General features: G+C 44.8%; 1 protein-coding gene across 5 annotated transcripts in view; it reads left to right on the top strand.

Annotated features, from left to right (window-relative positions):
* Positions 1–15,390, top strand: part of KCNAB1 (potassium voltage-gated channel subfamily A member regulatory beta subunit 1) — a 256,454-nt gene that overhangs the window by 162,686 nt on the left and 78,378 nt on the right. For all 5 annotated transcript variants that reach the window (XM_032408382.1, XM_032408380.1, XM_032408379.1 and 2 more), the window contains exons 3-5: positions 6,417–6,454; positions 10,859–10,938; positions 13,195–13,239. In XM_032408382.1, the coding sequence (XP_032264273.1) occupies positions 6,417–6,454; positions 10,859–10,938; positions 13,195–13,239 (163 nt within the window). The remainder of the gene's footprint in view (positions 1–6,416; positions 6,455–10,858; positions 10,939–13,194; positions 13,240–15,390) is intronic.

Raw genomic sequence — 15,390 nt, 5'->3', positions numbered from 1 at the left:
GAACACCCTTCCTCCAGATGGCTGCATTGTGAGCTCTTCTACTTTCTTTGGGTCTTTTCTCAAAAGCCACTTTCTTTGTGAACTTTCTCCGGCTACCCTATCTAAAATCTCAACACTCACCCCCTGACATTTCATATACCTTATCCCTGCCTTATAAAAATGACTCTCTTTAACACTCGTCAGTAAGCACTATGTATTTTATATTTTATTGACTTATAAAATATTAACATTCATTAATAAGTACTGTATTTTTAATTTTTCTTATTATTTTGTCTTTCCTCATAAATCTGCTCCAGAAATAATTTTTGGGTTTGTTCACTGGTGTATCCTGATAATTTAAGTACAATGCCTGGCACATGGTATACTCAATAAATACTAGTTGAATGAAAGGAAATAGAAAACTCACCTGTGGCATAATAAATATTACAACCGCACTTATACATTCCTTTCTTGATAGTTATTTAAAAAAAATCCACACCATAAGCAGGTCAAACTGCAATACAGAAAAGGATATTACCAAATCTATAACCTTAAAATGACTGAAACCCAAATTGAGGGACATTCTACAACATACTTGATTGCTACTCTTCAGAAGTGTCAAGGTCAGGAAAGACAAGGGGAAGACTCAGGAATGGTCACAGATCAGAGGAGCCCAAGGAGACATGATGACTAAATGCAACGTTGGATCCTGCATGGGATGCTGGGACAGAAAAAAGCCACTGGAATTCAGAAAGGATCTGCAATGTAGTTAATAGTACTATACCAATGTTAATATCCTGCTTTTTTTTTTTAATATCCTGGTTTTGATAACCATGCTATGATGATGTAGATGTTCAAGGGCCAGGGAGGTAGCCTACTTGAACAAACATTATTACATCCAAATATCTAAATATCTCTTCAAAATCAGAGAGGGAGACAAACCATGAGAGACTCTGGACTCCAGGAAACAAACTGAGGGTTACAGAAGGGAGGGGGGTTGGGGGCTGAGGTGACTGGGTAATGGGTATTAAAGGGGGCACGTGATGTGATGAGCACTGGGTGTTATATGCAACTGATGAATCGTTGGACACTGCATCAAAAACTAATGATGTACTGTATGTTGGCTAATTGAATTTAATAATAAATAAATAAATGTCTCTTCATACTCAAACAAGGAGGTTACTTAAGTGATAAACATGTTTCCTGAATGAATAACAAGAAGCAATCACCCTATAAACCACCAATAAGGCAATTAAGTAACTGAGATAGGGTGGATGTGTGTGTGTGCACATGTGCACACGCATGCATGTGCAAAGCAGTTTTCTTTTTTTACATTTCAATCACTTTTCTATGCCATGGTAGCTGTATGCACAGGATACAAACAGATTTTCAAAGCATATGTTCCTTGCTGTATAAAGGAATTTTATCAGAAGACACAATAACAATTCAAAGTTCTCTTTCTACTCTGCTTTTAAAAGGCTAGAAATAACAAGTGTCAGTTTAGTAAAATTACCTTCTAAGTAACATCCCACTAATTTGAGATTTCACAGTGAAATAATCATACACCATTCTAGGTCTCAAGAAGGCATGTTCTCATTAAAGGCAGAAAAATGATTAGGAAACATGTCACAGAGGGGGTTTAAGAATCCTATTAACTAGCAAACCACCTTATATCTTCTGGAGGGGTGCGGTGAAGAGTAAAATCATTCAAGCCAAGTTCTCCTGTCTGGAAAGCTGCTGCCCCATCTTTCACCGTCAGAAGGGTACGTGTCCTATTTGTAAGTGGTAGCTCTTCACTGGGGGTGGCTGGGGAACGATGCCTACACTGTGCCCCCCACCCCCTCACGGGAGGCCTCGCAGCCAACAAGAAGGACCTTCCCTTGTCCTTCTCCGGGAGGGGGTTTGGCTGGGTGGGCCCCTGGGGACAGGGAGGAACACGTCAATCACCTAGGGACTAGAAGAGCTGTTGAGGAGCATTACTCATATTTCTGTAAGTCAAAATAAACATGTTTGTTTGGTGAGAAACTATCCCAGTGTTTTTTAGATTAACAGTCAAAAAGGCAATTCAATACAATTTAACCAAAATGTATCGACCATCCACTAAGGACTTATTTCTATTCTAGGACTGTGGATGTAAGAGGAATAAAATCTTAACCCTCAGACAGCTTACTCCCTGGTAAAAGACGTAAAAGTTTATCAGCAAATAACTGTAAGATAAATGAGTAGGAAATGTCAGAAGGACCAGGGAGGTAGCAGACCTGAACAACGTGAGCTGAATGTAAGAATAACAAAGTTCCAGAAATGGCACCAAATTCTTTATTTTTGCTAAGTTTTAGTGTAGGCATGTGACTTAATGTAAATATATATATAATACACATATTCTATTTATATTAAAAATTTTTAACTGACTGAAAAAGAAAAACAATTATTCCTGGGTTGTTGTTGTTTTTTCATAATTCATTACTGCTTTGATTTGAAATCAGAAGTCTGACATCTATTTCTTCTGAACCAAAATGTCACTCAGGCTCTGCATTTTTTCACTGTAATGTACAGAATATAGCATTAAATACTTAAACTGGGGGTGGGAGGTTAATTTTTTTCAGATTGATTTTGGAATATAGCTTCCCCTAAACAAAGGCTCTCCCAACATGGATCACATCTTTGTAAATGGTTCTTACCAGTAAGGTGATTCCTCCAAGATGTGTGTATAATCCCAGCTTTCAACATTATCGTATTCAGTCTTCAATACCATTTTGTATTACTGTTCAATAACTTTAAATCATAGCCCTTCATTTGTACTATCAAAAATTAACTGGGGTTCCTGGGTGGCTCAGTTAAGTGTCTGACTCTTGATCTCAGCTCAGGTCTTGATCTCAGGGTTCAAGCCCCACACTGGGCTCCACATTGGGTGTGGAGCCTACTTAATTTTTACCTTTTTTTTTTTTTTTTTAAACTAAGAAAGGTAAGCTAAATAATGCTAGTTTCTCTTCATAAAGTTTGAAATCCAGTATTCAATGGCCTAGTTTTGGAGAATGAATTTCAGGCTATTGTTTTCATTTCTGGAAACTGATTTCAACATAAGAAACTGGATCACATTATTCCTAAACAAATGAATTTCCCAAAGATTTCCAGATTTGTCAGGACTGAGAGAAGCCAATGAGACATTTGTACAAATACTTGCAAATGCCCTATAGAAAAATATTCAAAAGCTGTAAATGAGTTGTAATATCAGTAAGAAGCTTGCAACTTTGAGCCAATCTTTGCTGTTAAGTGGAGATAAGACCATTTCCTCTGATGACATGAACAGTTAAAAGAAAATCTCTTCAGTATCACAGCACAAATAAGCCAGGAAATTTATCAACCAAACACTGACCTGATTTTGCTCCAAGATACGGAAGAATAGCTAATTCGTGGTACTAATTACTTGTCCCATTTCAGCTTTTTAGCCCAAAGCGATTCCTAATGAGTGATGAAATTGAAGGACTTAGGCATAGTGCCCCTACAAAGTAATGCCACTCCAGATCTGTTGCTTGACCAATCCAACATCAACCCTACCCTCTGTGAGAGCCAACCTGTAGTGGCCCTTACAATTTGGAACAGTGCGTTCTCCATCCAATGGTCGGAGAACTTTCTCATCACAAAGTAAGCCATTTTCCTGAGGTTTTGCCTTTCAGGGACTCCTTGTCTAAAAGTTCTTTGACCCCTCCAAAATTCTCTCCACATCACACATAAATATAGCTAATGGTCTGCTATGATTTACGTCCATGTTCTCATTTGCTGCAACAGAAAGTGCCACCAATAACTTATCCCGAAAGTTCTCAACCGTACTTTTAACATGCTGAGCTACAATGTTTCTGGTTATCCTAACGTCTGCAAATGCTTGTTTATGCTCTGGACGCATAATTTCTGCTGCCTTCAAAAGAAACTCTTATAAAAAGCATTGTCTGTAAAAAGGTTTTGATGCCCAGGCAATTTTTTTTTAATAGAGAACTACATTTCACAGGAGATCGCTCATTTTATTCTCATTCAAAAACAAACGCTACCATTTTTTCAGTCCATTAAGTTTTTCAATGCCCATCTTTTCTGTACACCAGTCCTGGCTGGTTTTTTATGGTGCCTTAAGTTGTCATTTTTCTGTGCACACATTCTTTGTTTCGACAGTATTCCCACCCAACCCCCCAAACCCCTCAAAAGTGCCCTCCTATTTCTCTCTCTTTTTTTTTTTGATACTCATTTCTCTTTTTTAGGAGATGCACAAGTTCACCTTTTTCTTAACTTTGCAATAAGAAAAATAGCAGTAACTAACAACTGCTATTTGATTCCAGTGTTGAATCCAAAGGAACATGCGCAGGCTTTCGCTAACTAGGGAGGGCATAACCCTTACCCAGAGGGCACTGCCCCTCCGATTCAAGGCATGTCTACCTTGTGGGGGACACCAGCCTTCTCTCGCTAAGAGAAGCTGGAAATCAGACATTTTAAAGAAAAATTTCCTAATTATTTAAATAATGGTACCTTATTCAAAATTTATTAAAATACCAAGAGGGTCAGCATTGTTCTAGCCAGGGGACACAAGTCTGCAAGTGTGGTCTGCCCATCTGTAACTCCCGGGGATGGCGAGTGGAGCAGTAAAATAATCTGTATCGTATTTTGTTATAGTCCCCGAAAAACTAAGAAGAGAAAAGGCACAATTATATCAGCCTGTTTCTAGGGATTATGGAATCCAAATGCCATAACTAATTTGGAAATATTCTAACGAGGCAATGAGATGCAGTGAAAAGGATATCCTTCTTGAAGCCAGGCCTGTTTGGGGAATCCTGGGTATTTCACTTATTAGGTTGGTTGACGTTAGATTCCTCATCTGGAAGGAGGGATAATACAGTTGGCTTGTAAGTTTGCTAAGATGATTAGAGATAAAAGTATACACGTTTCTCAGCATACTATCAGCATTTGGGAGGTGTTCCATAAATGCTAACTATGACTGTTATGAAACACAAAACATACAACTCCAAACACATTTCTTTGTATGCACCACAAGCGTGGATTGCGTCCTGGCTCTCTCTCCTGCACCCCCTCCCCGCCCCCTCCCCGCCTTTCTGCAACACACCTCCTCACTCTTCTCCATGGCCCACCACAGCTTGTCAGCACCCGCTGATGTCTGCCACTCTCTTACCTCATCCGGGCTCCTATCTGTACCTGGAATGCCTGTCCCTTCCTTCATCATTAGGTTACCTCCTTTGCAACTCAACCAAAGTGTCACCTCTTCCAAGAAGTCTTTCGGGGGGGCCACCTCCCTCCAGCCTAGGTAGAGCTCTCCCTCCCTTACTGCTTTGTGTTTGCCTCAGTCTGGCTTTGTAGTATTGTAAACTGTGAGCCCCTGGGAGGGAGGGACTAGGTCACTGTCCCTAGCACCTGGGTGCAGTGCCTTTGCCAGGCATGTCATTCGGATAAAAACAAACAAACAAAAAAGGATCAAGGAGGCAATGAATGATTGCAGTGACTATAGACTGGCCTGGCAAGAGCCAGTGTCTGCTTCCCTCTTGCTTTACAAATGCAAATCTTTGGCTGCTGGTTGTGCGTCTCTCCCCCTGCCTTCCCAACCCTCACTCCAGATCCTGCCTCCATCTCTAAACCAATGGAAATTTCCATTCCGGAGTAGCAGGTTGTAACAGAGGAGGTGCCTAAGTGTCACCTCCTGGGGCTTGAAAGTGGGGACTGAGGGGCGCCTGGGTGGCTCAGTCATTAAGCGTCTGCCTTCAGCTCAGGTCATGATCCTAGGGTCTTGGGATCGAGCCCCGCATCGGGCTCCCTGCTCGGCGGGAAGCCTGCTTCTCCCTCTCCCACTCCCCCTGCTTGTGTTCCCTCTCTCGCTGTGTCTCTCTCTGTCAAATAAATAAAATCTTTAAAAAAAAAAAAAAAAAGAAAAGAAAGTGGGGACTGGAAGGACACCTGAGAGGCTTCCTTTTGAAAGGCCACAGGGAATACAAAGCAGAGTACCTTATTGGAGGTAAAGAAGGGAAGAACCACAACACAGGGTCTTACCTTCATGTTCAGAAATGGCGGCTTCATGTACCTTTTCTCTTGTACCTTCAAAACTAGTGGCTTCACCAAAATGCATGTGTAGCCACAATGGGCTTGGGAGAATGCACTCTTGCACACGATCATTCATGGTCCTACATCAGAAGAAAAAGCATTTTGTAGGACAGGGCTTCCATTAGCATATATGAGCCCCTTGAGTGAGGAGGGATGCAGACCTCTGCGGAGTATTTACTGAGGAGGGGAGGAAGGCTGGACGTCATCCAGACACCCCATGTGCCCCTTATCTGGACACCTTTGTGAACAACCTAGTGAGGGAGCCCTGTTGTAAGAAAAAGTGTTTCATTAAGCATAATATTAGAAAAATAATTATGAATAATGTGCAAATATTTATTCTTTTCTAGGAACATGGGTGACATTCGGAGGTCAGATTTCAGATGAGGTAAGTCACTCTTGGCTTCCATTTTGGTGATCAAAGAAAATGTAAAGCTGAGCAGTGGGAGTAGTCTTCTTGGGGGTCCTGGAATTTTATAAGGATAAATCATGGAAAATGGTTAAGATTGAATCAAAGATTATTTTCAGTTTTATTCTGTTTCCTGTATTTTTCACATTTTGACTACTAATAGCCCATGAGGTTGTCAATCTATTATATGTGCGGGTGCAATTGTTAGAGAAAAACCAACTTGGCATTAATATTTAGTTGCTTTATGGAAAGATTTCATTGCTGGGATGTGTGTGTGTGTGTGTGTGTGTGTGTGTGTGTGTGTGTGTGTTTTGGCTCCACCTAGAGTGACCAACTGGTCCTAGTTTCCAGGGACTTTTCATTTCTAGCATGGGATTCTCAGTCCCAGCTGGTCACCTCGGTTTGGGCAAGTTGATCCAATCTTTCAGAGCCTCAGTTCTTCTGATGTGAAATGGGATGATAAAGTTTACCTTGGAGATCTGTTGAAAGGGTTAGCCATGTTTAACGTGTGAGATGTTTATGCAACCCTTTCACTGGTAGGTAGCAGACACCCAATAATGGCAGCTATAATAATTTATTTACTGTAAAATTCCTCTAAATCTTTGTTTATTCATTCAAAACAGTGCTTACCAAAGTGATATTCTTATCATTGCCTTTAAGGAATATCTTCATGGCATAAGTGAGTCATGCAGGCATTGAGCATCAATAACCCCCCAAGGACAAAGTCCTCAAGTCCCTCCGATGTCTTTTTGCTTACGTGCAATACCACTGAGGAGTCTGGGATAGTATGTCTGAGTGGATACACTCAGTGGGATCCAGCCCACTCTGCCACTAGATTTACTAACATTTACTAACAGTTGCCACATCAGCAAAATGCAGGTGATAGCCCCTACTCAGCAGGATCACGATTAAGATTAATGAGATGATGCCTATGAAGTGCTCAGCCCCATGCCTGGCCCAGAACAAGCCCTTCATAAAGGTAGTCCTTACTATCATTCCTAAGGAGAAGCTCGGGGGAATAGATGGTCTTTTCCACCGCTCCCAAGGTCACCAGTGTTATTTAATTGATCCTGGAGATAGGAGTCTTATCTGCACATTCTCATCTATCTGAATGCCTCTTCCTGGTATTGGGCATAGGTCACCAGAGAGTTTGTCGCATGGGGGATTCCTTGGAAAGTAGACTGTGCTGGAGATTAGCGTGCAGAACAGTTATTAGAAAATCGGGCCATGGTGCAGTCTCAACAATGACCACGGCTGACCCCATGGGGAGCTCCAAAGCTGAGATGGCCCTGCAGAGTTGTCCAAGATTGGGGCAAAAGGACTGAGTATTTATATCCTTTGTATGACCAGTCATCGGAGAGAGGCTGCCCTGGGAGGGTGGGTCTCACCTTGGGCGAGGCAACTGTCTTTAGCCAAGTGCAATTTCCCAGCAACTAGGGGACTAGGTCCTACAGTTCTGAAGGAGGATCTGGGGGGTCTTCATAGGGTTCATTACAGGGCCCTCTGATGAGTATCAGGTAGGGTGTGTGGAGGAGGCACAGAGGCGAATCTACAAATATCAAAACCATGGCCACAAACTTAAGTCAGACACAAAGCAGGTGACCGGGAGGGAGATCTAGAATTAATAATCTACTGTATCTAGCAAGTGCATAACCTTCTACTGCCTGTTACGGTAGCTGGAGGAGAAAAAGACGAATACACTTTCGCTTTAGGAGCAGAAGGGCCAGCTGTTAAGGGCACCATCTCCCCTTTCATGTTTGGTCTCCTCTTTACAGTATCTGCTCTCTGCTGCAACGAGCCCAGCTTGCCCAGGTCAGAGTGTGCAAGGCTGGCCTCTGAAATACATCATTTCAAAAGCACGAGTCTAAAAACTGCACAATAAAGCTGTCGTGAATGGCTGCAGAGGCTCTCACCTCAGATGCAGACCAGACAAATAGCTACTGTTGACTTTCCCCCCGGTCCCTGCGGAGAGAATGGCAGCAAGGAGGAGGCAAGGAAGCCACAGGGAGAGCACGGTACCCCAGCAGCTGAATCGCCCGAGCTCAACCATTTCCATGAGGGAAAAATGCAGGCCAGTAGCAACGAATTCACCTTCCCAGTTTTTCTCTGCCTTCCCTCTGCTTTGGACGAGCTCAGCACAAAGCAGGTACAAACTGTGAATCCCAGGATGACCACACCTGTGACGTGCTGAGTGACACAACCACCAGTGCTGCCTCGGGAGGTGGTGATGTCCCCATTCCTGGGACACTCCGACCATATACCAAACAGCCACTTGACAGGGGTAACAGCAAAAGGACCCAAATACCACAGTAGATAACTCTGTGAGGTGCCGCCCACATGTTTTGGCTTCATCATAGAGCCAAGACAGATGTTACTCATGTGAATAATATTTTTAACTACAATAAGTATATATGTATCACTGTCTTCTAGCACTTACTTTTCAGAGTTTTATCTACATTTTCTTACCTGTAAGGTAGCTAGGGTTCCTTGAATTGCACATAACAATAAACTCAAGTCACACTGGCTTAATCAGTACAGGAAAAGTTACCTTGATTTTCCAACTAGATTTTCCAACTAGAAGTGTAGACGTGGACTCCATCAGTGGCCCCACTCCGTTTCCCAGGGATTCCCGTGGCCCTGTGTTCCTTTGTCCAGCGACCTCATCCCCAGACAGCAGGCTAGCTGCAGGAATTCTAAGCCTTGCTCAGAACAGCAACTCCAGGGAAAGGGTGTTGCTTCTAGAAATTTTGTAAGAAGAACAAGGAAAGATGTTCCCAGAGGCCTCTGCGAATCTGTCCTCGCATCTCATTGGCCCAAAGGTGTCACATGACCTCCCCCAAACCACTTCCTCTTCCACCTGCCAGGCTGGCGTTTGGAGTGAGGGAAGTCCGCTTCCACGGAAGCCTGTCTGTCTACCTGGCGGACCTGAATGGAATCATCCTCAGTTTGCAGATGAAAAAGCAGAAATGCTGAGAGGTCAAATGACCTCCCCAAGTTCATTTATCCAGTGAGCAGTACACTCAAGGCCAGAAAACAGTCTTCTTAGGTCAGCGACTTCACTATTCCACATTCAGGTGTTTAAATTTTATGGTTGGGAAACATTTCAGCGATCACGTAGTCCGACTCTCCATCCAGGATTCTCCATCTTATCTTAAAATTTCTCTCTAGATAATATTATGCACATTTCCCAATAAGGATCCACTAGTATGTGATGTGACATAACATAAGGAAAATATACGGTGCGAGCACAGTAATTTCTTAAACATAGGGCAGTCGTGATGGGAAAAACTATACTTGTCTTAACTTTTAATTTCTACTTAGGATAAATGTCATAATGGTCGCAAATTAAAAGCAGTAATCGCATTTTTACTGCTATTATTCTAAAGGATTGGCCTGGACTCCCTTTTGTTAGCCTAATAATTTTCTTGATATGCCGATTTTAAAAACAACAGGGAAAGAGTTTACCTTGGAAATGCTGATGAAGCAACCTCAGCCGGCAATCAAAGGCGTAATGGAAAAATCCATTTTAATTATTTGTGAGGTGTGTTATTTTTCAGTTGACCAGTAAATCTATCAGCAAAATGAAAAAATGTCCTCTCCCCTGTTGTTTATCACTGTCCCTCTAAAGTGCTCCCTCAAGCTGTTGTTTCTAGAGACGCTGGTACTCTTGGTAGTCCTGCACACTTGCCCTTCGGGTCCGGCAGCACAAAGGAAGGGGCAAGGAGCGGGGGGGATGGGATGTATTTGCAGGCTGACGGGTGGGGAGCAGGATCCCCGTGAGCCAGCGCACAAGCTCCGTCCCTCCTCTCTGCTGGCTGGTGGCTCTGTGACAGTGGCTGGGGTTTTGCTGAGCTACGGGTGGTATGAGATTGACAGCAGTCAGCGCTCTGTCTAACCTCTGGTTCATCAGCACAGTCCACTGAGCCTCGAGGAAAAAAGGCACAGGCTTTTAGGTCAGGAGTCACCCAGCTGCCAAAACCTATTGGCTTGGAGAAAGGAGAAGAAGGGAAATGGAGTCACCAGTGGTACAACTGACCCTCTTTGTCAGAGAGGTTATGATGCTGCAGAGAATGTTGTCAAACCGAATCTTCCAAGCAGAGTGAGAAACACAAATCGATCCACCTCCCTCACCATGCTCCTGAGGGCTGACTTGTCCCAGCGCTGAAGGAAATCCCTTAGGGCCCGGTGATACTTTTCCCCTATATATGCTGGTTGAATCTTCTGTTTTTTCATTCTGTAATACAACTGATAAAAACAAGGAGTGGTTATAGTGAGATTTCAGTGTTCTTACAGACTAAAGACCAGCGGAGGATTACAAACTTGCTTCCTGGGTTTGGAAGTGACCTCCAAACTCTTCTGAGTGACCTCCACATCCTCTTGCAGGTTGCTGAACGGCTGATGACAATTGCCTACGAAAGTGGAGTGAATCTCTTTGATACTGCCGAAGTCTATGCTGCTGGAAAGTAAGTCAGTGCCCGTCTGTGTCCCTCAAGTGGCATTTGTGGTACCAAGAGTGCCCGGACCATTGCTGACATGCTGGTGAGAAGGGTCTGCCCTTCCCACACACTCTGGTGGCACTGCTTTTCTCCTTTTCTCTATCCCCATCCCCAGAGTTGGGGGTATTTATTGCCCGCCTCTGGCCCCCTCTGCCCACCCAAACCTTCCTGCCCCTGGTCCCTGTATGAGGAATGGACTGAAAACATCGCCACAGGCTACCTGAGGGGCCGAGGTAGCTGGGACCAGAGTGGTGGCAAGGGAGATCAAGAAGTGTTAGTTGACTACATGAGTGAGGAAGTAAATGAGCAGATTCCAGCTTGGTGGTTCCGAAGCTCGCCCTGTTCTTTCATAACCACATCTCATAGTTCCTTACTCCCCCGAGGGAAACTGCAGGGACCAGGGACTGCTTTTCCCATTGGCAGGCCCATCCTTCCATCTAGCATGACAAGGAGAACAGAGATTAAAAGAGGGGTCCTCAGAAATGCCAAGAAATGTAGGCTGTTTTATAGGAGGGCAGAGGACAGAGAGGCCTGTAGGAGGGCCTTGCTGCTTTTCTAGAGAAGTCACACCAGCTCCAACCTTCTCATGGACCCCAGAGCAGGTGTGGGGCTCTGAGACAGGACTCACAGCTTGGTCAGACCGTGTGGGGAACGTGCCCTTGGGGATGCCTCAAGGTCCATGCCTCCCATGCGCCAGCACAACACGCACATTGTGGAACAAAACCAGAGCACCTCGGCCACCTGCTGTCCACACAGACAGACTGACGGAGCCCCCAGAACAGAAAGAAACTAAGTAGCTGGCAGGTGCTTGAGCAGCAATGCAATTTTCTAACAGGACTGTGGCGCCTAATCACCTGCAGACCTAACTCCCCACCGCCCCCTCCCGGGTGAGAATCACAGTCAAACTCCAGTTCGTGGTGGCCTAGTCTCAGTGCATTTTCCTCACGTGGGTCTCCTCCTTCTCAAGGGCACGGCTATGTTTAAGGACCAGCGGGGCGTTTCAGAGCCCATGTGTCTGATGTTTTCTGTTGAGTCCAAGGAGAGGAAATAAAATTGATAAGGCCTCGCTCCTTCCCACATCCCAGCCTTTCTTGGTTCTCTTCTCCTGTTGCATCCTGCTCAGGTGGTCTGTATTCCTACTATGAAGGATAGTCAGTCCTGGCTACTTACTGACAGCGTGCACCTGAGCTAGGTTCCTGCCATGAAACGCAAGGTTGCAAAAGGCGACCTCAGAGCCAGAGGGGGCCGGGCAGGGGAGGCTGGGGTGACATCCCCTGCGGGTCTGTCTGGGGCATGCTCCGTAGCTGCCCTGCAGCATGGTTTCTTGCCAGGCTGGACACTCCAACAAAGACAGAACTTTCAGCCAAGACAGACAATGGTCAGTGACCATTCTGCATTCATAAGACTCTAATGCACAAAGTGCTAATTCCACTGATGTCCCCACTCAGAAAGCCTCAGAGCCCAGTGGCTTCTCACAGCATCGGTCGGCCTGGGAGGGACCTACAAGAAAGTTTTAGTCTCCTTACCTTGGGTCCCAGCTCAGGTAGGTGGAGGGGAGAAGACAGTGGAGAATGTCTTCAGTATACCTCTCCACCACCCACCCTTAGGGGCAGGAAGAACACTTCTCTACATCTCCTTGCAGCTTGCTGCTATGGCAACACTTGTCCCTAGGACCCAGGACCTTGATGTGGGCCACTGCATCTGCAGCCCTAGCCTTTGGGACGGCTAAACCCCCACCTGGTTTGTTTTTTTGGTTTTTTTTTTTTTTGTTTTTTCATCCTGCAAGATCACCTGGGGGTCAGTATGTTCTGTCTAAACAGTGCAAGTTCACATTGTCCTCCCTAGTCACAATCAAAGACCATGGTAACTAGGAGGGAAACCTTGACTCCCATTGGATTCTGCCAAGTAGGATATTTATATATGGGATGAGTGGCTCAAAAACATCAAACTGCCAAATGACTCTGTTGTTTCTTAATATCAGGACCATAGGTGGTCTCCTGCCAGCGTGTCAGGATTTGGCAGGTGCTTCTGGAATGCTCCAGGAGCAGGATTCTGCAGGCACAAGCAGAAACAGCGGAAACTGTGCTACTAGCCAAGAGCGGCTTCTATTTTCGGGACATGTAGGCACTGAGAGTTCAAACAAGGAATGGCTCTCGTGGTTTTGGATTGACTCTTGCGTTTCTGGGACACTGTATCCTAAGCCATTTTCTGTTTCCCTTCCAGGGCTGAAGTGATTCTGGGGAGCATCATCAAGAAGAAAGGCTGGAGGTAATGCATTCACGAGAATCATGTACTTGCCTTTAAAAAGACTATTATTATTTTGTACCAGAGAAGGGAAAATAAAATTGCATGACATCTGAACAAAAGGCTCTCAAAAAAGAAGTCAATTCTTGGTAAAGAGATGATTTATAGTGGTTTGAAAATAAATACCAACAAGTTCATTACTTGTGCTTCAAAAAGTATTGATGAGTCATTGATCGTAATGAATTACCACGGGGTTTAGCAGAGAAGGAGGGGATGGTCATGAGATAGTCATGCATAAAAGAAAGTGGCATTTTCATGGTTCCTCACTGCCGTTTGTGGTAATTTGGCAAAGGAAGGCAGCTGATAGGAAGCTGAATATCTATACACACGTATTTATGTTCACTGTTCATTTTACTGACAACTCTGGATGCAAAGAAATGATGAAGAAAGAGGTCCTTGTGATCAATGCCCCAAAGCTCTCTTATCTGAACGCAATTAGCCAGCACCTCTGCCGTGTGCAGGGAGCCCTATTAATCTGGGCATTCAGGAAGTGCTTCATCTGCTGTCCTTGAGGGGGTCACATCCCATTCCATCGCGGGCTGTAGCCAACACCAGTGGTAAAGAGGAATGCCTCACCTGTGGGGGGTGGGGAGGCAATCCCCCTCCACTTCACTGAGCATGTCAACCCACGACAGCCCCTTCTTCCCCAGCATGAGCAGAGAATCAGGCCAAGACCACGGGACAAGTTTGGGGTCCTCTTCTGCTCTGGTAGAAGATCAGCTGTTGGCCAGATAAACAAGAGCTCTGTAGTATTAGTGGAAATGGAAACTTTTTAGAAATTTATGGAGAGATGTACAAATAAAGTTTGGTGACCCACTTTCTCCTTCTCCCTGCTCCTCCTCCCCTACTCCAGGGATTATAAGGTTATTCAGAGAAAACTATATTCAACCTTAAATATGGAAAAATATTCACATCCCTGCCCAGTCCTCCACCTTGCGGGAGTTCTGTTCCCACTCAGAACCATCCATCACCGCCCAAATAGGGACTGCACCACTCCTTAGGGCTCCTGGAATCAAGTGCTACAAACTATGTGGCTTCAGACAATAGAAGTTATTCTCTCACAGTTCTGGAGGCCAGAAGTACAAAATCAAGGTTTGGGCCAAGCCTTGCTCTTTCTGAAACTCTGAGTAGAATCCTTCCTTGCCTCTTCCTAGGTTTTGGCTTTTGCTGGCAATCTTGGGCATTCCTCAGCCAGAGCTGCACTCAGCCTCTGCCTCTGCCATCAGATGGCCTTCTCCCCTCGTGTGTGTCTGTGTGTCTTCTTCAAAGGACACTGGTCAGGGGTGCCTGTGTGGCTCAGTCGGTTAAGCGGCTGCCTTCGGCTCAGGTCATGATCCCGGGGTCCTGGGATGGAGCTCCACATCCAGCTCCCTGCTCAGCAGAGAGCCTGCTTCTCCCTCTCCCTCTGCCTGCCACTCTGCCTACTTGTGCTCTCTATCTCTGTCAAATAAATAAATAAAATCTTTGGAAAAATAAAAAAGGAGTGTGGTCATATTGGATTAAGGACTCACCCTACTCTAGTATGACCTCATCTTAATTTAATTAATTACATCTGTAATGACCCCATTTCCAAATAAGCTCCCATTCTGAGGTACTGGGGGTTAGGACTTGACCATGTCTTTTTAGGGGACATAGTTGAGCCCATAACAGAGCCCCTGGAGATGAGCCCACTCACAGCCCTGTGAACTGCGCAATGAGGTGCGGGCTGACAGAGGACACCTGAGGAAGGAGGGGAGCACCATCAGTGCTCTTTCCCCTTAGCACCCAGACAACCTCTAACCATCACTCTCCGTGGTTTGCAGAGCCTGTTACACACCTACAAGAAACCAGATTAACATGCGTCTTCTACAAACTGGCTTCCCGTCTTGTAGATAAAAACCCAAGCTGTCACCATGCTCTGGAATATTGATATCAGTACACGGCTGCCCCTACAAGACTGATGAAAAGATACACCATAGCACAGAGTCTCTACAAGCAATTTCAACTAGCATATTTAGCTTCTAGTCCCAGCATGACCCCTTGCCTGCTGTGCTTTCCAGGGCAAGTTACTTCACTTGTCTGAGTCTCCATTTCCCCATCTGTAAAATGGACGGCCTAACTGTTCATGAAGTGTCG

Source organism: Phoca vitulina, unplaced genomic scaffold, assembly GCF_004348235.1.
Source record: "Phoca vitulina isolate PV1807 unplaced genomic scaffold, GSC_HSeal_1.0 scaffold10, whole genome shotgun sequence".
In the NCBI taxonomy this organism is placed as follows: domain Eukaryota; kingdom Metazoa; phylum Chordata; class Mammalia; order Carnivora; family Phocidae; genus Phoca; species Phoca vitulina.
This window is presented reverse-complemented; position numbering and strand designations above follow the sequence as displayed.